The sequence below is a fragment of the Balearica regulorum genome, chromosome 7 (genome assembly GCF_011004875.1).
Source record: "Balearica regulorum gibbericeps isolate bBalReg1 chromosome 7, bBalReg1.pri, whole genome shotgun sequence".
Taxonomy (NCBI): Eukaryota; Metazoa; Chordata; class Aves; order Gruiformes; family Gruidae; genus Balearica; species Balearica regulorum.
Genome location: NC_046190.1, coordinates 37,146,146 through 37,169,722, shown reverse-complemented (window position 1 = coordinate 37,169,722; position 23,577 = coordinate 37,146,146). Strand labels below are relative to the sequence as shown.

The window sequence follows — 23,577 nt, the reverse complement described above, 5'->3', positions numbered from 1 at the left end:
ACAAGTGGCGCCGGACAGGAGCGGCGAGGTTCGGGCGAAGGATTTTTGGGCAATCCCTAACGCAAGGCTTGGTGCTGGTCCGTCCCCGGAGCAGGAGCGCGGTGCTGGGTGAAGGGTGTCCTCTACGCTGGGGGATGCTCGGTGGGTGCACCGTCTCGCCCCGTCGCTGGCGGCCGCGGCTCCTGGGCAGCAGGGGCAGGTCTCCGGCTCAGGTCGTGTCCTGGGTGCCGGGGCAGAGCCCGTCCTCCCGCGGCTCGGGGGCGGAGAGGTGCCGGCGGAGGTGCTGGATGAAGTCCGCTTGGGACTGCGGCAGGACGCGGTTAATGACGGACGTGGGGATCCAGCCCTTTGGGAGAGAAAACACCCCGAATTTGGTCCCGCTGGGTCAAAGAGCGCCCATCCCGGCGAGGAAGGTGCGTTTGCACGCCGGGGTGCGTACCCCTTGCTGTCCCACCCCAAGCAGCGCGGCGGCACTTGCCTTCAGGTCCATGCTGAGGAGCCAGGTGAAGCGGGTACGGCCGGGGTCCCCCGCCAGCGGCTGCAGGACGATGCAGCTCAGCCGGGACTCGGCCCTGCAGTGGGCGAGGGAGCGGGCAGTTAGGGTCCGCCCTGACGGCGGGGATAAAAATGGGGGTAGGGAGATCCCCGAGCAAAAGCAAGAGGGAGGTAGCTCTGGGCACGCCTCCCTTGCTGTGCCCATTGCAAATATTTGCGGCTGCAGCGGCGGTGTCCCGTCCCCCCCCCCCCGCGGGGACACGGTACCCCCGACAGTCACTTTTTTTAGGGGGGGGCGGAGGGGGCTGTACCTGATGCACCCTTCCTGCGAGGGCAGCGGCTCGAGGTGGGTGGCAGTGCCCACCAGGTAGACGGCCATCTCCTTCCTCCCGCGGTGCCGCACGCTGACAAAATCCCGCTGGCCCACCAGGTTGCCCGGGCTGGGAGCCGTGACTTCATGCGTCACCAGCGTGTCCGTCCCGACGCGCTGCAGCACCTAGCAGAGCAAGGAGCACCCCGGGGGTTAGGGTCCCCGTGGGTGCCCCTCCGGGGACATCCCCGCCACCCCTGCCCGGGGGACACTAAGCCACCTCGGGGACAGCAGCGTGAGCAGAGGCAGCAGCAAGGTGAGGGCTCGGGGCTGGCACCTGGGGATAATTAAATCCCAATGCCCCGCAGGCTATTAAAGGGGGAAAGCGGGTGATTTTTGCAGGTTTTTTTTTTTTAATCGGGGATGGGAGCCTACGCTATTTCTTTTTCTGAAGGGGCAGGGAAGCGGCAACAAGAAGTAAGGAGGGGCTGGGTAGCGTCGGAGCCAGCCCAGGTGAGCTACGGGAGGCTTTTTTTTTTTTTTTTTCCCTTTCTTAGGGATACACTGTGATTTGGGAGCTGAGAAATAAGGCAAATACTCAAAAGAAGTCAAGACAACCCATAAGCTTCCCGGGGGTGCCCCCGCAGTGTGATATATTTGGTTTTGCCTCTTTTTTTTTTTTTTGAGCTGTCCGATTCCCCTGAACGTTTTCTCGCCTGACATTAAAGTCTGAGCAATGCCAGAGTCCCCCAGTGCCGAAAACCCTCCGTGAACAAGCACCGTGCAGAAAAGAGCCTGGAAACGCCGCGCTGCTCAATGCCGTGCCGGTAAAGCGCATCTTTGTCTCCCCGGTGTGATATCCCGCTCTTGCGAGCAGCACAGAATTAGCTTTAATCCTTCGGCGATCGCAAAAGCCTCGATAAATACGATTTTTTTCGGATGCTAGCAACCCCGGCGACGCAAAGCCTCGGACCGTCTGCCGGCGGTGGCATCCATCCCCGCCTTACCTTCACCCGGCTGAGGGTCGGGTTCCACTGGGGCATTTGCTCGATCCTTTCGAACAGCTCCCGGTGCAGCCGTGCCACCGGCACGGCCAGGACCACCTCGACCCGAAACACCTTGCCCAGCCCGGGGAGGGCGGCGCTGGACACGGTGGCCCCGGCGTCCTGGGAGAGCAGAGAGGCTGCGTCAACCCCAAATGCATCCAGTCCTCTCTTTAGTCACCGTTTGGTTTACAGTCGAAAGCTACTATATCTAAATCATGTCACTGCGATTGCTTTTTTTTTTTTTTTTTTTAATTTTAAGCTCCTTTCTAGGTAAATTAAACTGTTCAGCAAACAGCTTAATGAACAAACACCATAAATAACAACAAAGTCGCAATCTGCTGGGGGTTTTTTTCTGCGGAAATGCTCCTGGCTTTCCCCGGGCACACAATTATCTGAGTTTCCCCTTCTAACCTTTTTTCCCGCTGTCTATTTACTTTGCAGATTTGCTTGCAAACGCGCCTAACGAAGGCTTGCTTGGAAACCCTCTTTGCCGTGCCTGCTTTTCCGCGGCGCGTCTTCCTGCGCCCGCAGTTCCCCTTCAAGCGGGAGGAATAAGAGAAGCAAATCTCCCCTCCCCAGACTCATTTCCCTTCCCGAGAGCTTTTCCTGACATAAAGCAGCAAAGGCAAAACGCGGCCGGGTTTTACCAGCGTTGTTTCCGCCTGCCAGCTGGTGGGTTGCTGCAGGATGCTCAGCGCTCGCTGCAGGGCTGTTTCTCCTTGGGTGATGTAGGAGAGGTCAACGCTGGAGAACCGGCTGGGGTTGACGTCTCCAGCAAGCTCGGGGCAGGCGGCTGCAGGAGCAAAGCAGAGCGATGTGAAAAAAAAAAAAAAAAAAAAAAACAAACCACAAAAAAACCCCAAAAAACCCCACCCCGGTTTTGCCCGCGCACGTGGCTGCGGGAGCTGGAGCAGAGGGGTTTGCTGACCCCGAGGCTGGGCTCTGACCACGCAACTGGTGCCCTGATGGGTTGGGGGGGGTGGCCTGGTGCAGAAAACCTCGCTGCCAGGAGCATCCCTGGTTCACTGCCTCTGCGCCGCCTGCTTGGAAAGCTTTTTCAAATTGCTTTCCAAATCAATGCCCGGGAACGCTGCGGGACAAATTGCGCGTCGCTTGGGTGTTATTAACATTGCACAGGCAGCCTTTGGAGCGAGCCACGCTTCAAACGAACGAACGGATGAATTTGCCAATTTTTGAGTCTTTAGGTAAGCGGTGGAAAGTAGAGACGCAGCAGGCATGCAACAAAAGACTGCTAAGCGCCTGTAACCTCTGCTGAAAGCTTTGGCTGCCCGTACGGTGAGCTAATGCAATTCACCTTCCCAGAATCTCCGCGTCTCCCCGCTAACCCAATGCACCATCAGTACGGGGAACGTTTTTAAGCTGCCGGAGAGTTGGAGACCAGCCCAGTGGTGAGAAGATAATTAAGTCCGTCCCCCCCAAATAAGGGTCAAATCTCCTGGAGAGGGGTGCATTTTAATACGTGTGTGCGTCGTCCCCCCCCCAATCCCTGGTTGCAAGGGGGTTGTGAGCGGGGCTAGAAAATGTGGTACCCAGGCGCCCGGGCTGAGCTTACCTGTCTCCTTCCCCATCAGCCTCTGAATATAACGGGGAATTTTGGAAGGCAGGCGACGGGATCCTCTTACCACCAGCCCTCTCACGTCCTTCTGTATTGCTGCAACGGCCGTTATCTTCAAGCCTAGGGGAGAGACGGGTGGGCTCTGGTGAGCACGGAGCGTGGGAGGAAGATGCCGCGGTGCCCCGAATCTCTGCTGGAAGTTCATTTGCAGCTGAGACCGAGACTACCCTACGCGTGATACGACGCGGGAGGAAAATAGATGCATAGATGTGACATTTCCAAGGGAGCGCTTCCCAAGGAGACGCCCATCAGATGCGGGCTTAGCATCTCCTTTAGGATCCGCATTTCTGCCTGTTTTTCCGGAGGTCGCAGAGGCGGCGAGCGGTGCTTACCGGGCAGGCGGCGGAGGTGGTCGTGGGCGATGCCGCAGCACAGCTTGACGGTGGCCCGCAGCATGACGCAGGAGCGGGGCTGCCTCTGGGAGCACGCTGCATCCCCGAGCGCCTTTATAGCCGGCCCGAAGGACGGCACCTGATGATAGGACCCCGCTGCCAGATAGCAGCTGGGAATAAGGAGTACTCAAGGACAAGGCGAGCGGGAGGAGGGGCTGGAGGGAAAGGCAACGCATTTTGAATGAACAGTCCCTGCCTTCCCTCCTGCCCTGGGCAGGCGGCTGCGAAGGAACCCCCAGGACACGGCTGAGACGGGACGCTTTAGCGGTCCCTTGATCGAGGACTGCGGTGGTAAACCCAAGCTGGCAAAGGCAACCGGGGGGGGGGAGGATGGGGTGGGAGCTGAGAGCAGCGTGGCTTTGCTCTCGGGGAGCGTGGAAGCTGCCGTTCAAGCCACACTCATGGAAAATGGTGCTGCTTCCTACAGAAACTTCATGGAAGTTACGGTGGTAGTTGCTGCTGCTGCTAACTCCTCACGTAACTCCTCACTTTCCTCTTTCCTACTTTAGTCCCTCCTAATCGTCCCCTGCAGACCTCGGTTGCTCATGGTGATGGTGGGACCGCTACATCTTTCGGCACAAAGTTATTCAGTCCTTCCCCTTGCGTTTTCAATGGCCCCTCTTCAACGATTAAACACAAAACCTACTAGGTCACTCCTTAAAATACAGCCGTGCTGTATTCCTCTGGCCCTTTGCAATGCCAGCTTTTTCAAGTGCTTTGGAAATCCCACTTCATTTTTACCACGGAAAGGCTCTTCCACCTCTCTGTACCCAAGGGGTCGGACACTTCTGTTTCTCTTAGCATCGCTACAGCTCACCTTACCTTCAGTCCCTGAGGCTGCAACTGCCAAAATATTTGGGCGAGGGGGCCAGGAGAACTTTTTGGCTTTAAAAGGGGTAGGAGAGACTTGCAATCTGGTGTGGTTGTGGCCAGCGGGGATGGGAACAGTCCTTCCGCAGCTGCCGTGCGAGCGGTGCAGGCAGCTGCCTGTACGGCCCTGTTCCCTGGCAGCTCTGGGGCTGTCACGGCGGCGATCGGGACGATCTATACAGTATCGCTTGTTGCTTTAATAAGCGTATCGTTCGGAGTGGAGTAGCAAGAGAGATGCCCGTGGATGGCAGAATAATTATGGCGGAGGGTAATTGAGTAGGTAGGAAAAGCAGTTGTAAGAAATGGCTGTTTTCACCCAAAGCTGATGGAGTTAAATACGGTTATTTGCTCTTTCTGGCTCCCAGGGCTGGGTCCCGCTGGGTCCCAGGAGCAGCCACCCACCGAAGGGGCGACCCTTGCAGCCCGCCCGGCGTCGGGGCGGCTGAGAACGGCAGCGGCCCCTGCCCGTGCGGGGAGATGGACCAGAGCAGGGCCTTGTCCCCCTGCCACCCTGCATGGCCTCGTCCCACGTGGGAGCTGGGGGCTCCGGCTGCCTCCCCAAACACCTTCTGCGCTGCTGATACCTTTTTCCCTATAGCAAGCATCGCATCTCTTCAGCACTCCCGCTGCTGGCAGGGATGGAGCGGGTGAAATGTTTCCTAGGAAAACCTGGCTCAGGCGGTTCCCAGGCTCCCTGCCCGAGTCCCCAGCCCCGGCCCTGAGCTTCTCCCCCCAGCTTTTCCTGCAGCGATAACCTCATGGCCCAGCTGCTGTGGCTTGCACAGCTGTGTCCCGTTGCAGCTTCACAGCTTTCTCCTTCCATTCCCGATTGCTGGGCAGGTTATAACTGCAATACACCGCTGGCTGCTGCTGCTGCTCTTGGGCTGCTTTGCTGTTGCAGTCTGCTCCAGGGTGACTCCATACATGGTGGCACCTAGATAAGTGCCTGTGTGCGTGTCCTGTGCCTGCAGAAAAGCTTTGCAGCAGGGGTTTGGGAGGTGTGCTGTACCCTAACTGCAGCTCTAGCCGAGATTTCCTGTTGCCAGAGCTCTCTGTTCCATGCTGGGATTTACACTGGTGAGTTGCAAGCCACTTTTTTTTTTATTAATTTTTTCATGGGATCTGGGGAGTCCTGGGACCCAGCAGTTAAAAAATACAGTATTTTTTTTTTTTACAAGCTGCCTAGAAAGAAGAGAGCAGTGATTGCTAAGGGATCTGCCCCAGTGCTTTAAACCTGCACCTCCGCTAGCTCCCAGGGAGAGCTGGTCCCCGCAGACGGTCTATCCTCTCACACGCGTCCCCCTCGCTTTTGCGCACGCTTTCTGGTGTTAGTTTTGTCTCTGCAGAACGCTGTAATAGACAGGCAGATAATGTTTTATCGCCCCGTTCGGTGAGCGGTGTCCGTACGCTCTCCTGAGGGCTGTACGAGATGTCCTGGGAACAGAGTGACTTACAGGGGAAAAGAAAATATCAAAAATTGCCTGCGACGCCAAGCCTGGAGGCCAGGAGGGGATGGCGTTGCCAAGCAAGAACCCAGCTCAGAGGGCTGAGGGGCTGCCGTGGGTCAGCCCCGGTCCATCACCGGCTGATGCAAAGGTCCCACGCCCCTGGGTGCCAGTGGTGGGACGCCCCTGGGTGCAGGGTGTCGTGGCCACAGCGGAGCGGTTTCGGCCTGGCATCTCCACCAGGCTTGGCCGCAGCCACTGGAGGTCACTGCTGGTCTGCAGCTCCACATGCGAAGCCACTTTTGGAGAGGTGGGTAGGAGCTCAGCTCCCGGGTTCTGGTTCTGGGCTGCTCTGCCTCTAACCCCCTGCAAAATCCCTGGGAGCTGGGTGGCTGCTGACACATAGAACCTCTGTTAGGAATAAGATCTGGCACCCCCAGCCCTCCCCGGTTATCCCTGTCCCCTGCTCCTGGATGCAGGGACCCTTTGGGGACCCATCACTTCCAATTGCACAGCTCAGCGTAGGACCTCCTGGGAGGGATGCTGGCCCAGCGAACATCCCACAGCTCCTGAGCAGGTGCCGCTGCCAAGTGCAAAGCCTGTACCTGGTGCTCTGGGAGGCAAAGGCAGGATTTCAGCAGTTAATTCTTCCCTCATTGTTCCTGTCACATAGTCTGGAGGATGCTCTTATTCATTTCTCCTTTCCTTGGCCCGGCCAGGTCACCTTCTGCCCCCTTTGACCGAGGCGGCTTGGTGTCCCCCACGGTGCTGCACCCCAGCTCCACGGGTGCAATGCAGTCAGCGCTGGGGGTTTGGGGCTGAAAGGTCCCTTCCAGGAGGGTTGGAAATGGGTGGTTTTACAGAAATGTCCCTTTGCTGTCTCTTGCTGTTTGAGCATCCAACCAGAACTGGGGGGTGGGAAAAAAAAATAAAGGGCCCTGGGAAACTTTTAGGTTTTGCTGGCTTAGCAGTGAGATCCATACATCCAGCAGCGATGCAAACTGGTAAAATCCCTATCGAAATGTCCTCACCGTTTTCAAGGGGGCTGGACGCACGTTTCCAGCTCCAGTCCCAGCTCCAGCTCCTGGCCCCTCTGGCAGGACTAGAAGTTCGGCCAATTTAGGGTGTAATGCTCTTGCTCAGTGTTTAAGTGAGACCTGGACTAAAATCTTTTGGGGTTTCCAGACACTCATGTCTCCTCATCTGCAAGTAGTGAGCAGACCTCCCTTGTTTTGCAAAACCGATCTGCTATCCGCTGTAAGAGCTCACCCACCAGAATGTAGTATCCTCCCTCGCCCCAAGAAGTAAGGGTAGCAATTCCTGATGTACATTGTGCAACGCAAACCTCAGCTGAATGGCAAATCCGCCTCTGTAAATCTCCTTTGGAGAAGGAGAAGGGGGAAAGAGAGCAATGGGAAAGGTCCTAGATGTCAGGTGGGTGTCTCCTGGCTTTGGCTGAGGAGCAAATGCCGAGGCTGAGAGAGGTTTTGGGTCCACGTGGTCCTCCCCAAACACCTGCAGCGTGGTTTCGGATGGGGACTGAGGCGTGTGCAGGTCCGTAGGTGGTCCCAGGGGTGGTGCATGCCAGCAGAGATTGTCACAACTCATCAGCGTGTAAAACAGTCCCAGTCAGCCCAAATCCTCACGGTGAGACAAGAGGAGTGGGAAATTACGGGGTGCTCCTGGGGAAAGGGTGAAGACGGGGAGTTAGCGGGACTCGGAGCTGCGGTCAGCAGCTCTGCAGCAAGCTGAGCAATGCGAGAAGGGCGATACACGTTCCCCCCTCCTCCCACGGTCACGCAGGGATCCTCCTGTTCAGACCCGAGGGCAAGTCCCAGGGCAATTAGTCTCTGCGTCCTTGGGGTCTGCTCTGAGCGAGACCGCTCCGTAATCAGCAGAGCCTTGGTGCAGGGGAAGCCCCGATTTTAAGCAAAGTCTTGGATGGCCTCCAATACCTTTGCAGAAGTTGGCAGGAGAGGATAAGGCAGCGTCTTCAGCCCCATGGGAACCCTCTTGCGGGGCTGCCGTCATCCCTGATGATGCTCTGGGGGTTTCTGGGAGCAGAGGTAGCCCTCGTGTCCCTGTCACGCAGCCCTGATGGGGCATTTAGCTTTGCATCCTTGGGATACCCTAAATACAGACCTAAAAACCAGGTCCCTTGGGACCGTGACTTGATTTAAAGGTGGCTTTGGCCGTGCTGTTCTTGTTGGAAGTGCCTGAGCTATGGGAGCTGCTCTCTGCCTCTCTCCTTCCTCTTCCCGACTGTCTGTCCAGAAAAGTTAGGAATCAAACAGAAAAAATACATGGCATTTATTTCTGTACATAACCAAAATGTTCGTCATTAGTGTCTCCAGATGGAAAACCAGACAAGTTTTCTTCTCCCAAACCAGGGGACTTGGTGCTACGTTATCAGGCTCATAATTTAAAAAAAAAAAAAAGTCAATATCCCTCTTTTTTCTAAAAAGCATGTTTTATAATAAAAAAAAAATTTCAAAGGCACATTCTTATCAGGAAGAAATGAAGAAATACTGCTTTTTCCTTGCAAGCCTCCCTCCAGCGCCGGAGAGGTGTTCGGTGGTCATGGCTGATAACAATCCAACTTGAGAGCAGAATGCAAAACAGAAGAACAATATTTGCTTGAAGCTAGTTGTAATTTTCACAAACGGTCACCAAAAGAGCCCAAATATCAGCAGAAAAGGGAAGCTGCTGTATTCCTTTGTTGCTGGAACGCTGCCTTCCTGCGTGTGGGGTTGAGGCAATCTTATCTCCATCTGCTGCCTCGATTAGAAGAGAAGGGGAACTGCTGTTCAGGCGATAAAAGGGGCCAGAGGCTTCTCCATTAATATGTAAACTTTGGATCAAAAAAGAAGACGAGAGGCTCTAGGCAGAAGTCACCTCTCAATAGATGGGTTCTGCATCTGCAAAAGGCACATCTAGTATCTGCTGGCTCCTATAAAGAGGAGGAAGAGGATGGGATGGAGGTGTGACCCCTCTATTTAACTTCTCCAGTCTGGGTTGAATAACATCCACCCTGAAGGATGATTACCTGAAGCAACAGCTTCGTAATGTTTGCCCAAGCTCTCTGCAACAGATTCTCAAATCCAGAAGGGGCCACGTCAGGCGAACATCATCTCTTGCCCTCCACGGCAACCAGCATCTCTATTTGCCCTACAGGACGGACCGAACCGCCAATAACTCGTTAAAAAAATAATACCCAAAGGGTGCAGAACTTTCCAAACACCTTGGCAGCTTGTGCCCATGGTTTGAAATCGTTTGGTTCCCCAGGTGAGCATTGCTGACTTCAGATCGAGCTCTGCGTGCCACCCCTGTTAGAGTGGTAATTTCTCTACTTCCAGTGTCTGTGCCCCATGCTGGGTGTCCCGATAATCTCAAAACACCTTTTTACTCTACTATTTGCAAGCACTAAAATGCTTGTGCTCTTGTGTTTGGTTTTTTTTTTAATTACAAGGTGTTTTTTACGACTTTGGATGGTTCTTGTGGCCCTGCCCGTCTTAGATGGGGGAAAAACATGCAGGGAAAAATTCAAGTGCAGACACTAGATCAGGGAGCAGTTGCTGAGGATCAGCATCACGAGTGGTGAGATGCTTTTAATGCCTTGGAGATGCCAATGACTCTTCCCTTTTTCTTTCAGCCAGCCCCTGCTCGAGTTCCCCCATCTCCTTCCAGCCTCCCTCGTGGGTCTCCAGTATTTTTTTCCCCCACTTTTAAGCTCCATCTTCAAGGCAATTCTTCCTGTTTCAAGATGATGCTTGAAACTGCTGCTGGTCCATGCTCCTTAGAAGGGTCTCTTGCAATTTGCTACACCCTCCCCTGCTCTGTTTTAACTTTGCCTTCATCTCCCCAATTTTTGGGAAACCTTTGTCGGCTGCAGTCCTCTGCCTTGCTCCTTTTTTTTTTTTTTAAATTTTTGCTCTGAGTGTGAATCTGACCCAACTGGCCTCATCCTTGCTGCCTGATGTGGCATCAGCCACATCCGTTGCAACAGAGTGCAAATTCCTCCCAGGAGTAAAGAGGGAGCTGAGTTGCCTTTGTATTGCAAATAAATGCAAACACCTTCCATTAATCTGGAAAGAATGGACAGTAACTGGTAACAGGTTATGAAGCATTTTGTCTTGCTTCTCTGCCTTTCTCTAATCTGGGGATTATTCTGGGGTGAATGTCTCTGTGGTTGCATTAAAAAAATAATGAAAAAACCCCACACCTCCTCCTGAAATAATTTTTTCCCTGTTCCTGGGCAATTTGTCAATGGCAAAACTGTGCATTAAAGGAGGGGTCATTCACTCCCTTCATTTGGAACCTCCTCCCCGCTGGCTGCTTTGATAAACTTGGAGAAAACATGGCATTTTTGGGTACAGGCTTGCAGAAGCCTCTGTCGGGCTCTGAGAAACTAATTAATTTGCAAAAGAAAGCTGTTTTTCACAAGGACCAGTTTGGCTTCCAGCAAGCCCTTCCCCAATAAGGGGAAGAGTTCAGGTGGGGGAAATCTCAGTGTTTGGGGTGGGGAGGGCAGGTTTGGCTCCTCCAGCCCCAAGCAAGGGGTGCCTCTGGCTGTCCTGCAGCAGTTCCTCTCGTGGTCTCTGCTGGTGCCCTTCTTGCAGCGTTTTTCTTATTAAGAGATGATTGTGCAGGAGTTGGACGGAGTCCTTGAGAGTTCACAGAGAACTGGGGTGCGTGGCAGGAGAGGGGGCACTTATCCAGTCCCAAAGTGCTCTGACTCCCCTATTCTTCTGCCGTCATCAGGAGGCTGCAGACCTTGGAGTTGGCCCGGTGCAAGGCAAACTCCCGCCCGGGCACGGTGCCCTTCCTGCCTTTTCGAGCGGTGCTGCTCTCGTTCCCAGCAGACTTGGAAACTGTGAAGATTTCTCTGCGGGACAAGGTAACAGTGAGATGGTCAGGAGGCTGTGGTGGACCTCATCCTCCTCCCAGACCAGCATATTCACCACCTCCTGATGGTCTAGGCATGGTGCTTCCACCCATGTCGTCATGCAATTGCTGTGTCCTTCCCCCATCCCTACAGGTTTCAACCCATCCTGCTCAGTAGGCGTATAACCGTTAATTCCCTCCCCTCCCCAAGAAGTCCTCCCTTATCTCAAGCACATCGTGATGTTTCTACAGGATCTGGATGTATCTAGAGACTACCTGTATGGGACCTGCTCCTCCCTCAGCTGCAGGCACATGAGCACCGGGGTGCTGGAAAACTTCAGCATGGTGTCAAAGTGGATTGAGGTCTCCACCTCCGTCTGACTTCTCAAGGTGGCTTGAAGGAAAGGGGCATCTAATTCTGCCTGGAAATCAATGGCAAGGCTTCCCCTGTGAGAGAGAAGCACGTGGGTCTGGTCATCAAGCAATGGCCCTGTGCTGGGCACCACGCACTGGCACCAAACAACCCCATAAGCATCTTAATTTTAGGTCTGGCCATGGAAAAGGAGTGTGTAACCAGTGCCCACCAGACCCCTACCCAATGTGCCCACCAGGAAGGGCCAGACCCAGCAGGAGAAGAGCCTGAGGTGGAGCATCCTTCATGCTAGGTGCTGACCCCAGGTACCCTGCATCCGCAGAGCCAAGCATTTTCCTGCCCGCTGACCTCGTGTTGATGCTGGTTTTCAATTCCTGCTCCCAAATGCTCACGTCCATGTCGGCTGAAATGTCAAGCCCCAGCCCGCCCTGGAGTTTGATGGCCACTTGGAGGCCAGACTGCAGAGGAATGACCTGGAAGATGGAGAAGGCAGACCGTGCTGTGATTGGGCACCGCTCTTGGCTGAGCGGCTGATACCGGCAGCAACGTGTGGCTCCTGGGCTTGCACAGGAGGAACTTGAGCTGTGTATATCCCATGGCAAAGTCAGCCGTCCCATTGTTTTACCAACCCCAAGAGACAGCTGGAAGTGTCACCTCGCTCTTAGATCTGTATCCACAGCGAGCAACATACCTAAAATCCACTGGCCTGTACTATGGGATTCACTAGGATTTGGTGTGGAGGCAGGTCAACCTCCCTCCATCCAGTACCTGGTGATGGTCCATCAGCAGGAGGTTCCCTTTGACCACGCTTGTGGGTTCTCCGCTGCTTAACAGGACCTTGGCCATCAAGTCTGTATATCCCTGGAAGAAGACGATCGGCCGCAACTGAACATCAAAGAAGATGGCAGACATGCCGGCCATGAGCTCTGGTTCCTCTTCTCCTTCCAAGACGTTTTCTCCCAGCATTGACTCCATCCCTTGTGCTTCAATAGTGACCTAAGACACAGAAGTGGAGAAGTGCAAGCTGCACGGAGCAAAGCTGGAGAGTCCGTTTCGTGCCGTGGGGGCACGCTGAGTGAGGTCAAGCACCATAAGGAGGTTGAGGGGACACAGGTGGGGCAGTGGCACCACTGGGTTGGTGCCGTCACCCCCCTCCACGTACATGCCCCCCAGCCGCTGTCCCGGCAGCAAACCTGAGCTGCGTGAAGTTGCCGGCCGTGGCTGAGCAGCGAGAAGTCAGAGACACTCTTCCTCAGGAATCCACCCTCCAAAAACAGCAGGTCCAGCCCGAAGGTGGAAAGCAGGTCCTGGGTGACTGGAAGGCAGAGACGCACCCATAAGCATCCCCGGGCAGCATCTGGCACATCTCCTTTTGCGAATGAGTCGCTGAATGGTGGTGAACCATAAGTGCTCTGAGAAGCAGCAGCAGGGGATGAAGGCTGACAGGAAAATACAGAGCCCGTAGGTGGGATGTGCAAGGCTGAGATGCCAGCAAGGGGGTCTCCTGCGCCTGGTGCCACCAAGTCAGAGCTCAGCAGGGTGGAGTGGTCTCTTAAAAGAGCTCATCCAGACTGATTGTGGGAATGGGGAGGTCAGTGGGTGCGTCTAAGAGCAGGATCCTGAGAGCTCCTTGGTAATTTGTGAGTCTCCTCAACAGATTGTGCGGCTGCTCCTGTAGAGCTGTCCCATCTATGGAGGGGGTGGCTGACCTGCACAGATTTCATACGTTAGCCATTAAATACCCGATGAAGCTAAATGATGCAGAGGGGAAAGCTGCTCTGTACCATCTCCTCCTGTTCTTGCAACAAGCAAAGGATTTAGCATTCAATGTTCTTCTTCCAGGTGTTGGCTATCTGGCCTCTACCTACCCCTGCAAGGGGGTAACTGAGCTGATTTGAAGAGGGACAGAAACGAGAGCCGAGGGGCAAAGATTTCAGCAGATACCTAGCAGGCATCGACTGTTGCAGTCTCTCTGAAGTCTGATGATTTTTACGATTCTCCTCTTTCAAGAGCTTATTAAAACTACCTAAGGAACTGAAGAACGGAGGTAAATATCTTGACTTAACAGGAAAAGCAAAGAAACTCCCACCTACAATCTACCATTGGTTTCATCTCCAACTGAAGTTCCTCTTCCAAATTAGCAGGGTTTTGGAAAAGAATGTGGCAAGCCCCAGCCCTCCTGCTGTAGAAAGCTGGGTGGTCGCAGGGGCGTCAGTGGTGTCAGCCCCTCCTTCAGCTGTTTGAGGGGACCGTGGGATGAGTGTGCCCTGTGTCCTCACCTGTCAGAGGTCCTGAGAAAGAAGAGGAGATGCCAGCTTTCGAGAAGAAGTTGTAATTATTTATGCGTGGGTCTTTCATGATGTCTCTCATTATCTTCCTGGAAGCAAGAGGGAAAGGGTATGTCAGCACCAGGAAGGAAGGAAGGGAAAATGTTGTCGGTCATTACAGAAGTCTGTACAAAGAAGCAAACATAAATTTCCAAAATATTTCTCTCAGTTGCCCAGAGAAGCGTGAGCAAAAACCGAAATGAGCAGATGTGGGCTATGCTGGAATTTCTCTCTCCTCCAGTTTATTGGGGTATGCCAGTCAGATATGTTCTGATGGCTTCTGCTTAGGTCTGAAAAACGTTAGTGCTCGGTTCGTTTTGTGCAGGTGGGAAGATAAATGCAGTTACAAATTGCGCGCTGCCCTGCGAGCCAGAGCTTTGACCTTCAAGGACTCTGCCAAAGCCACGAGCCTGGGTCCCTCTGCCGCGGGGCAGGACGAGGAGGGATGCCAGGTTTCGGGGGGATGGCAAGTTTTGGCTGCCTGGGTGTTATCTGCAATAGCAGCCCAGCTGTTTTCTTCCTCCTGCAGCTGGCAGCCCCAAGAAGCGATGCCAGCACGCTTTAAAGGCACGCTGGGTCAAAAGCCACAGCTGGAGCATGGAGGAGGAGGGAAAAAAAGTGATGTAGAGCTGGGGGGGGGAAATGCAATCTTCTTCCCCAGACCCACCTCGCTGGGTGGTGGTGGTCAGCACGCAGGCTGTTCCGGACCTTCAGCAGAAGAAACGTTGCTGTCTCTGTCTCCATCTCGTTGGCTGCCAGCAGGATGTTGATGACATCCATGGGCGAGGGTTCGTTATCTAGGAGGATTTCTGCAGCAGCCAGGCGACATGTTTTTTCGTAGCTTTTCCTCTTCTCGTGGAAAATCCTCCTCATTGCTCGTTTCACCTGATGCAAGAGGGCAATTAAAATGGTACCGTTAGGCTCCATTTGCACCCCAATGGCTTGCCTTTGAACGGGAAGAGGAGCACCAAGCCTCGGCAGCTTTGTTTCATACCTTGCCGGAGATGTGCCGAGCGGGAAATCGCCGCAGGGCAGAGATGGCCATGGCGGTGGCAGGACCCTCCTCGGCGTGGTCCAGGAGGATGGGGATGGTTTCGGGGAGCACCGCATTCCCCAGGGCCAGCAGGTAAATGACCACCTCGGACTCCTCCTTGGCACCTCTTAGCCCCCCAAGGATGGTTTCCACCCCGCGCTCCACCTCCTGCTCGGGGTTTGCAGGAGGGCAGAAGCGAAGGAGAATGAGGGGAGGGACAGGAGACATTTTGGGCACCCCTGGACGAGAGAGGGGGTGTGTCCGGAAAAGGCAAGCATGGGTGTTTGCAGAGGACCCACCTGCAGCCCACACAGCTTCTGCTGGCACAGCTTGCCGACCAGGGAGCCCACGGCCACTATCCCGGTCTCCCAGACCTCGGGGGCCAGCTGCTTCCCATCCAGCTTGTCCTGGGCACCGGGAAAGGGGTGTTAGGAAGTAGGAAAAAGAAAAAATAAATAAAAGGGGGTGGTGGAATATGCTTTACTTATTATTCCAAAGCATTTACCAAAAAAAGTAGGGAAAAACTAGTTCTTACCTGCTTTGAAGGAAGCAATGCATGGTTTAATTGGATAAAATACTGATTTTTTCACAGTGGCTTTTAATTAAGCTTTTATCGTCTGTAATGCACTGATATAAAGCACTTTCTGCTGAATGCTTTTTCTCTGAGGAGCGTCTGCTCCCATCGCCAGTGTCCCATTAAAAGCACATAAAAGAATCGCATAAGCAGGAAGATATACTTCTACAGAAACATATTTTCCTTTTTGAGGAAAATACGCTTGCCATTCCCTCCTGGCTGAAACAGGGTGAGGATCCATCCTGGACCCAGGACCCTCAGGGAAGAAGACAAATGTCCGTACTTACTAACACCAGGTGGAGAAGCTCTCCCGAAGGCCGGGGAGAGAAAGCTGCTGCGTAGAGAAACTTCTCCAGCAGGGACTTGGGTTCCTTGCCAAAATCCAGAAAGTCCGAGAGAGCTGCCAAGGATGCCACTGACTGTGCGGCCACCGCCGCCTCCACAACGAAGGGGCTGGAGGAAGAAGAGGGAGGTCGTCAGTGGCACAACCCACCGGTAGAGCTGGAGAAGGGACAAGGTGCTCTGTGCAGGTCCTCATCCCCCCTTCTCTTCTCCGTGCTCTCCTCTTGCTTTAAAACTCACGGGAGCTTCAGTTCATGGGTTAAAAAACAGAACCCCAAACTAGAAGGTTGGCTCTTGCTCTGAACTCACCCACATCTGGGTATTTCACTGCGGATGGGAGCCTGGCCCCAGCGCCTGCACTGACAAGGGATGGATGCTACGGCCATGGGTGGATGGTCTGTAAATAACAAACCTCCAGTGATATTTGCAGAAAGCCTCGCTGGACCATTTTCTCTGCTCCAAAACCAGCAAAAAACCCCAAACCAAACAAAGGCCACACAGTATTTGTACAGAACAGGCATTAAGAAAAAGCAGAGCATGTTCGCACTAGTCAGGACAGCTGCCTGGACCAGGTATGGTGTACGGACCAGCACCAAATGCCCCAGGTTGCCGAGGCCAGGAATGACCCTACGTGCCAGGGCTCTACGTGCCCGGAAAATAGCTCTTGGGAATCTCACAGCATCTCCTCGGGCACTCTCCTCAGCAGCTGCAGAACGTCTCTCTTCTTGGTGCTGCGCAGCATCTGGATGAACCTCTGGAACTGCCACGTGGTCGCTGCCTTCGAGGTGTCCATTTTGAGTCTCTGGCTGTCAAAAGCCTTCAGGTAGGCTCTCAGCTACAAAGACAAGGTTTGTTAGGTGGAGTTTGGTCTCTCTTACTCCTGATCCTGAATCCATGGGATAATGTTTATATGCAGGAAATATTTAGGAGGACTTGTGCTGAAGCCCAAATGCCCCAGTGCCGGGAAAAAGAGCAAGAGAAACTGTGAGCGTCACCGGTGCCTGAAAGCCATTGCAATTCCAGATTTCCTAGGTGAAAAGCCTGGAGGACTTGAGGAGGCAGAATTCACCCCTCCTTTGTCCTTGCTAGCCTGACCTGTGGCGGAAATGTTTCCTGACCTCAGACCCGTGATGAGTTTAACCCAACTGGATGTGCCAGCCGCACACCAGGTTACTTCCCCCATCACAGAAACGCAGCTGTGTCTGGGGGGACGGAGGGGTCCTTCCACCACGGGTAGCAACATTAGGTACTATTTAGGAGAGGCAGCAAGTCAGGCTGCTGCTCTACAGCGCTCCCGGGACCGCATCCTGCCTCGACAGCGGTAACCAGCCCCTCCAAATTGCACCACCATGGTTTAACCCCAAATCCTACAGCCTTCTCCTGCACCTGGTAAGTTTTGGGGGTAGGTAGCATCACTGACCGATGGGCAACGGGTGCAGACCCTCCTGAAGGGCAGGCTGGCCATGCCCAGGGGCTGGTGCCGTCCCTCCGTGCCAGCCAGCACATCCTCGAGGCTTTGTCCGGCCACCTCTGCGGGGCCAGGCATTGGAGGAGACAGTAGCTGGAGCCGCTGCCTGTGGAGGGAGAAGAAGCCATCAGGAAGGAGATGCGGGAGAAAGCTGACAAAAGGTGTCTGGTGTTTCCTCCAACAGATTATCCTGTGCCAGGGTGCCCAGTTCGGGCAGAGGTACAGGGACATCACTCACCTTGAACTGATTTTGATGCCAATGGAGGACCTCAGGGCTGGAGACACCACGTGGCTTTCCTCGGCCAGCACCGAGTGGAGGAGGTTGTCTTTCACCATGTACTGGCTTTTGCTGGTGGGCTGCCACTCGACTCCAAAAATCTGGAAAGAGGAAAAGCAAGGAGAAAAAATGCAACCTTTTCCTTCTTTCCCTTCTCCCCAGGGGATTTCTCTCCTCTCTATTAGCAGCAAAAGAGTTTTCCAGTCCACAAAGTCACCCGCTTTGCTTGCAAAATGTAGGAAGGGAAAATCCAGAAGAGCCCCAGCTCTTCCCAGACGTGGGAGAAGGCAGCACCAGGTGAGGACCTGCGGCTGATGTGGGGAGACAGACTGGTGGCACCGTGCGGACTTTCTCTTTCGAGGTGGTGTCACCCTGGCTCAGCCACAGAAGAAAAGGGCGGCAGAGGGAGCAGAGAATGCTCCTGCCTGGCATGGGTGATGCCTGGAGACCACAGACTGGAAAGAGGTGCCTCCCAAAGCATTGTCCTTCCTTCAGGTCCACGCGAGGGTGCTAACTCTGTAGCTGCCCCAACGCAGCTGCACGGTGTGGGAAGAGGCATGGCCTCCAATGCCAAAACCTGCCTCATCCTGACGAGCATCAGCAAGGACTTTCTCCAAGCAAAAGAGGAAGCTAAGCATCAGCAATTTCCATCGACCTCATGCCAAAATACGCTTGGCTTCCTCGCGGAGCTGCGTGGCGACCTTGGGGAAACTCTCTGGCTTTTCCTTCCGAAAGAAATGACGCACTCGCTGAACTTCACCTCTGCCTCCTCTCCCAGCCCTGGCGAGGGGAGATGTTATCGGAGCAGCTGGGCTTGCACGTGGCGGGTCTCGGAAGAGCTGAAGCATGTGCAAGCAGTGTTTTTTGGCAGCAAATGGCATCAGCAATAATATCATCACTATTTTAATAGAGAGGTGTTTTTTATCTGTAGGCTTTGCCTTTTACAGAGCTGGGCAGCATTGTTATTTTGCTGTGACAGCCATGGGTACAGGTGAGGTCCAGAGAGCTGCCTCGATCCAGACGGCTTGTGGGAAAACCCTACTGTGCGGTGATGTCCATTTTTATATTGAATTCAGTAGGATTTATATATTTTTAAAAAACCAAACAAACATTGATTTTAGCCATGGCAGGTGTAACTGCATAAAAACCCACAGAGTTTCATCTATTTATGTCAGGGCTGAACACAGGCTACTGCTTTAAATGAACCAAGCAGCAGTCTTTGGTCCTGTCCCCTGTCAACCTAATCCCCAATCCAATGAGTCTGAGGTCCAGAAAACCTTTCCTTATCTCCACCTTCCCAAGCAGGATTAGTTGGCAGCTCAGAAGTGATAACAAGGATGGGGATGGGATGACCCAGGATGTCTTTTCTGCTCCTACCCACCTTGAAACCATGTGTTCCTCCTGAGCTATGTTGGTGCATCCCACTTTGGGTCTAAGAGCTGGAGTCCCATCCCAGGCTGGTGCAGAAGGCTGAAGCCAGCTGGGAGTGGGACCCAAAGCCCACCTGCAGGAAGATTTTTGGGGACAGCCCACCACCATGAGAGCAATGGACTTGCTTTGTTTACGGAGGCGAATCCGGACTTCGGCTTTGTGCAGCTGAGGAGATCTTTTGTCTTCGTGGTGGAACGGTTGGACACGGCGTACGTGACTTGGCAGCTCCCGGAGGCGTCCTCCTGAAACACAAGTGTGAGTGACCGTGGGTAAAGGTGATCGGCTTTGGTTGGGCCTGAATAAAACGATCTGTGCAGAGGGCAGGCACAAAGGACAAACTAATTAATAGAAAAACCATCAAAAAGCTGGAAAGTGGGCCATATTTGGGGGTGTTGGATAGCTCCAAGTCCATCTGGGTAGGAAATTCGGTTTTTCAAATTCAGGCAAAGCAGCATCTTTGTGCCTGCAGTTTGGGATCTGAGGTTGTTTTATGTTGTTCACAGGTCACTCCAGCATCATTTGAGCTCAGGATGGGATTTCCCTGCTAGGTTGGGCAAACTGAATCCCACTTTGCAGAAATCCTTGTCAACTTTTTTTTTCCTCCACTTTTCCTGCTGTCCAGGGAAAGCTGATGACTTTATCAGCGTGCCCGTTCCTGAAAATCATATACAGATAATTTTTTTTTTTAAATTGATGTTCACAAACCCCTTCTGTCTTTCCAATAGTCATTCTCGCTCACAGCCCAGGGGTAGCTGGAGCAGCAAAGCCTGTGACATTTATCCTGAATTTTGCCTCCTCTGCTGAAGGACCTGGGCTGGCTGTGCTTCGGGGATGGTTCTCCTGCTGCGGCATGGTCCCTGGCTTCCGGGCAGGATCTGGTCCCGGCTCTGCACCTACCTCCACTGCGGTGCCGGCATGGGGCTGGAGCTGGAGCAGACTGACGACACCTCGCTTCAGGTTCGAGATCAGGATGCTTTCTCCTTCGTCCCCGTAGAAGGCTTTGACCTGGGAGGGCAAGAAGTGATGTCTGCCTGTGGGGATGGCTCTGGGGGCCCTGCGGGTGCTCTGCTGCCTTCCGTGCTCAAAGGCATCTCCCCCACAACCTAAGCGACACCCTGGAGATACCCAAGGATTTTTCACAAGGAGGACAGAATCTCTCAATCATGTGGGCTTTGTGGATGCATGCCTGCAAATTTTCCCTTCCCCCCCCCTCCAAGCCTTAGAGGAGAAGGTCAGAAAGAAGCTCGCATCCCACACTTAGGACCGAGGCCCATCTCACATGGGATGCTGCAGCTCCAGCCAAGCCTGCAGCCCCTTTGGAGGATGGGGTTGCATCTAGGACCACCCTGGACCCTGTGGGAGACCTCCGTTTGCCACCCTGTCTGGTTCCTTGTGCTCTGATAAGAAATCAGAGGGGGAGCAGGTGTTCCTATGGACTTTGTAGCTGGGAAAATCTGGGATGCGGGCAGGAGTTCCCTGCGGAGGGCATAAGCAAGCCCAGGAGGTGTCCAGCTGACCTTCCCGCTGCTCCAGGAGATGAAGACTGGCTGCTGGAGCTCTGCCCGGGCCTCCCGGCTCAGTGCAATCTCTGCAGGGGGACCTCCAGTGCCATCCTGGCTCCTTTCCCCTTCTGGCTCCTGTTGGGCTTTCAGGTCGTGGATCTATGAGAGCAGAAGATGGCAGAAAGCAGCGACCAAGCATGTCTGCTCTAAAGTCGCTATGCGTTTCCCCTGCAAGCGATGGCCTCTTGGTCAGAGAGGTCATTTTTCAGATGGCTTGGGCTAGAAAGGGAAGGGGCTAGAAAGAGACAGCATCACTGCTCCCATGAGGAGTACCCGGCTGCAATGGCTTTACTACCCCACGTACCTGCACCTGGAGCAGCTCTTCCCCACCTTGGTCCCTCCAGAGCCGGTGCAGCTGGACCAACGCCTCAGCCCGCAGCCAGGTTCCTGGCGGGGATGGCGTGGATGTGTGGTCCAGCTGGATGTCCAGGGAATAGCGGTACCGATACAGGGTCCCGGGCTGGAAAGAAAGCAGCTGCAAGTCCCCTAAGGAAAGATGCAAATGTTGAAGGTATGTGGTCGCAGACCTCAGTCCCTCCACAGCATCCTCCATCCTAAAGAAGAACCGGACTCGCAGGGATGCTCGCGACCTGCATCCCTTTGCCTCCTGGAAGGGTCGTTTTTATGCCGAGCAGTAGGTATAGCTGACACGTTTTGGGGGAGAACGTGGGAAGGTTTTTATGGGAAATCATTTGTGTTTGGATATTTGGGTGTTCTCGCAGCGAGAGCTGATTCCTGCTTACGTTTCCAGTCCTGCCTTAGAAATGATGCTCAGAGGGAGAGCTCTGCTTGGGGACTTCAGAGCTTTTCGAAAGTGCCAGAGAAACACACTTTAATCCTGAAGTAAAGTTTCCTGAGTGTGCCCACAGACAGGAGAGATATCTCAAAGTGTCTTTTCAGCATTGTGCATTATCTGGTGCATTTTTATTTAGGGGAGGAGAGAGGCCGTATTCTTCATATTGTATGTTTTCCATCAGAACTGCTAACTGTTAATTAAATCACTGACTTAGTGATAGGGCAAAATGAAGTTGGTGGGGCCGCTTTAGATCAAAACTCCTCTTTGCTTTAATCTTATTTATCTAGAATTAGTTGGAGTCCCTTCTCTTGTTCATATACAAATATAACTGGGGAGGAGGGGATTGCCTTTGCCATGATATAACCAGTCTAATCTATTTTCTAAAGTCACTTGAAATTCTCCTGCAGATCTGATGCGCTCGTTGGGCTTCTGAAGTGTTTTATAGTTTTGCTACTTTTGTTATAATGATAAATGAATCGATGGAAATCCAGCTCACTCCCTGGGGCTTTTCTCCATGAGTCAGACTGAAGAGTTTCTATATTTCTGCACCGTGTGCAGTTAAAAATCTCCAGCTCTCCGCTTTTCCTCACACCCCCCCACCCCCAGGGAGGACTTCCACGGTTCCAAAAAATTGCCCCGTCCTCGGGAGATGCTCAGACTGTTTGCAGTTGTTGTGGCAATAACTCTTCCCTCCCTGGCCTCACATTGCGTATCGGCGAGCCCCGGGATGCGTGCCGGGATGAGGATCCTGCTTCTCGGGGCAGCCGAACCCCGTCGTGTCCCTGGACCCAAACCAGCCCAAAATCTCTTACCTTTTGCCGTGCTCAGGAAGGAAAAGCAAAGCAGGCAAACGTAGCCTGAAAACGCCTGCGGATTCATGGTGGGCTCTGGGAGCTGGGTGGGAGCCTGGGAAGGAAAAGGGGGGGTGGGAGAGGGACCGTACAACAAAAGTGGGCGAGATTTGCAGCGTCAGGCGCTGGGGCCCGACCTTCTCCAAGGAAAAGCAAATAATTAAACCTTTAGCACCAACCCCCCGGCAGCCAGGGAAGGTTTGGAAATCAGCTGAGATTTGCCAAAGGCCGGCAGAAGGGGAGGAAAACTGCCAAAAAAAAAAAAAAAGAGGGAAAAAAAAAAAAGGCTTCCAGAAGCATTGCAGGGCGGGGAGAGATGGGCAGTTTGCTTTGATATGGGAGGGGGATGCTCAGAAAGCTGCTCCGCCCCTTGGAGAACCATTTCTTCCCACCAGAAGGGAAAGGGGAAGAAATTGTTGCTTTTAAAAGAAAAAAAACCCAGAAGGAGGGAAGGGGAAAAAAAAAACCTGCTTTTTTCCATCCTTTTAGTTAGAGGTTGGGATTTGCAGCCCGGGGGCTCAAGTTACTTAAAGGGCCAGGCTGGAGGGGGATGGGGAGAGCTTGCCCATGGGTCGGGCTGTGAACACTGTTACCCCCCCCAAAAAAAAAAATGGCATGGGAAAGGATTTAGGAGATGGGTGCTTTGCTGGTGGTGGTCCACACAGCCTGCTAACCCCTTGGCCCACCAACTGTGCAATATTTATATATTTTTTTTTTTTTTTTCCCCGTGCATGAGCTTTCTGATCGCTGAGTTTAATTGGTTCCTAAAGACGTTATAGACTCTAAAGTGCAAAAGTCCCTGTGAGGCGGCGACAGAGCGGCTTAGGGTCCTGTGAAGTTTTTTTGCCAAAAAGAATGGGCAAGTGGGGCACACTGCACCCTTCTCGTACAGGGATCCGAGAGGCAGTAATGTCATTAGGGAAGCGATCTGCGTATTGCAGTGGGACCAAAACCCAAAGGGTTTGGTGTTGGGGCATTTTCAAGGGCACATCTTCCAGCTCTGCATCACCGCTGGGCTTTTGGGCCGCTGCTGTGACCTGAAAAGCAAGGCAGATCCAGCTGTGACCTACCTGGGGAAAGTCCAGCTACAGGTTTCCCCATGCGTGGTGTCTCCACTTGGTTCTCTGACGGTCTTTATAGACAAATACCCCATGTTTAGATTCTTCTCTTTATCGGTCTCTGTCTTGCTGGTCTGCTAGCTTTTCATTCCATAGCTTGCTTTCGAGGGATGACCATTAGGGCTATGCTTGAGTTGGCTGCTCAAGAGGTACCCACAGGGTGTTGGGTCTCCCCCATCAGCTTCTCCTCCTGGGATGCACGGACCTGGGGGACCTCTGCTCTGCCAGTGTGCACTGAGAGAGCAAAGCACACTGGGGATGGAGGGATGGATGGATGGATGTTCTGCTGAACACAGAAAGCTTTAGCCAGACTGGGGAAAAATGAAATATTTCAAGAAACAAAGTAG

At 53.5% G+C, this 23,577-nt stretch overlaps 2 protein-coding genes across 2 annotated transcripts; both read right to left on the bottom strand.

Moving 5' to 3' along the window:
- Positions 1-208: 208 nt before the first annotated feature.
- Positions 209-3,883, bottom strand: LOC104643959 (steroidogenic acute regulatory protein, mitochondrial). The gene is made up of 7 exons (XM_075757921.1): positions 3,820-3,883; positions 3,425-3,547; positions 2,499-2,644; positions 1,813-1,971; positions 807-991; positions 479-572; positions 209-346 (listed from the first exon to the last, which is right to left on the bottom strand). The coding sequence occupies exons 1-7, from the start codon at positions 3,881-3,883 to the stop codon at positions 209-211; spliced, it is 909 nt and encodes a 302-aa protein (XP_075614036.1).
- A 6,349-nt stretch (positions 3,884-10,232) lies between these two features.
- Positions 10,233-22,235, bottom strand: LOC104633396 (microsomal triglyceride transfer protein). Its single transcript, XM_010299607.2, has 18 exons — positions 22,074-22,235; positions 20,770-20,951; positions 20,421-20,564; positions 19,801-19,908; positions 19,029-19,145; positions 17,434-17,573; positions 17,148-17,301; positions 16,405-16,562; positions 15,673-15,838; positions 15,111-15,218; positions 14,773-14,979; positions 14,446-14,663; positions 13,731-13,828; positions 12,645-12,766; positions 12,220-12,447; positions 11,800-11,924; positions 11,355-11,525; positions 10,233-11,079 (listed from the first exon to the last, which is right to left on the bottom strand). Exons 1-18 carry the CDS (start codon positions 22,138-22,140, stop codon positions 10,935-10,937), a joined length of 2,658 nt encoding a protein of 885 aa, XP_010297909.2. The 5' UTR covers positions 22,141-22,235; the 3' UTR covers positions 10,233-10,934.
- Between the last annotated feature and the right edge of the window lie 1,342 nt (positions 22,236-23,577).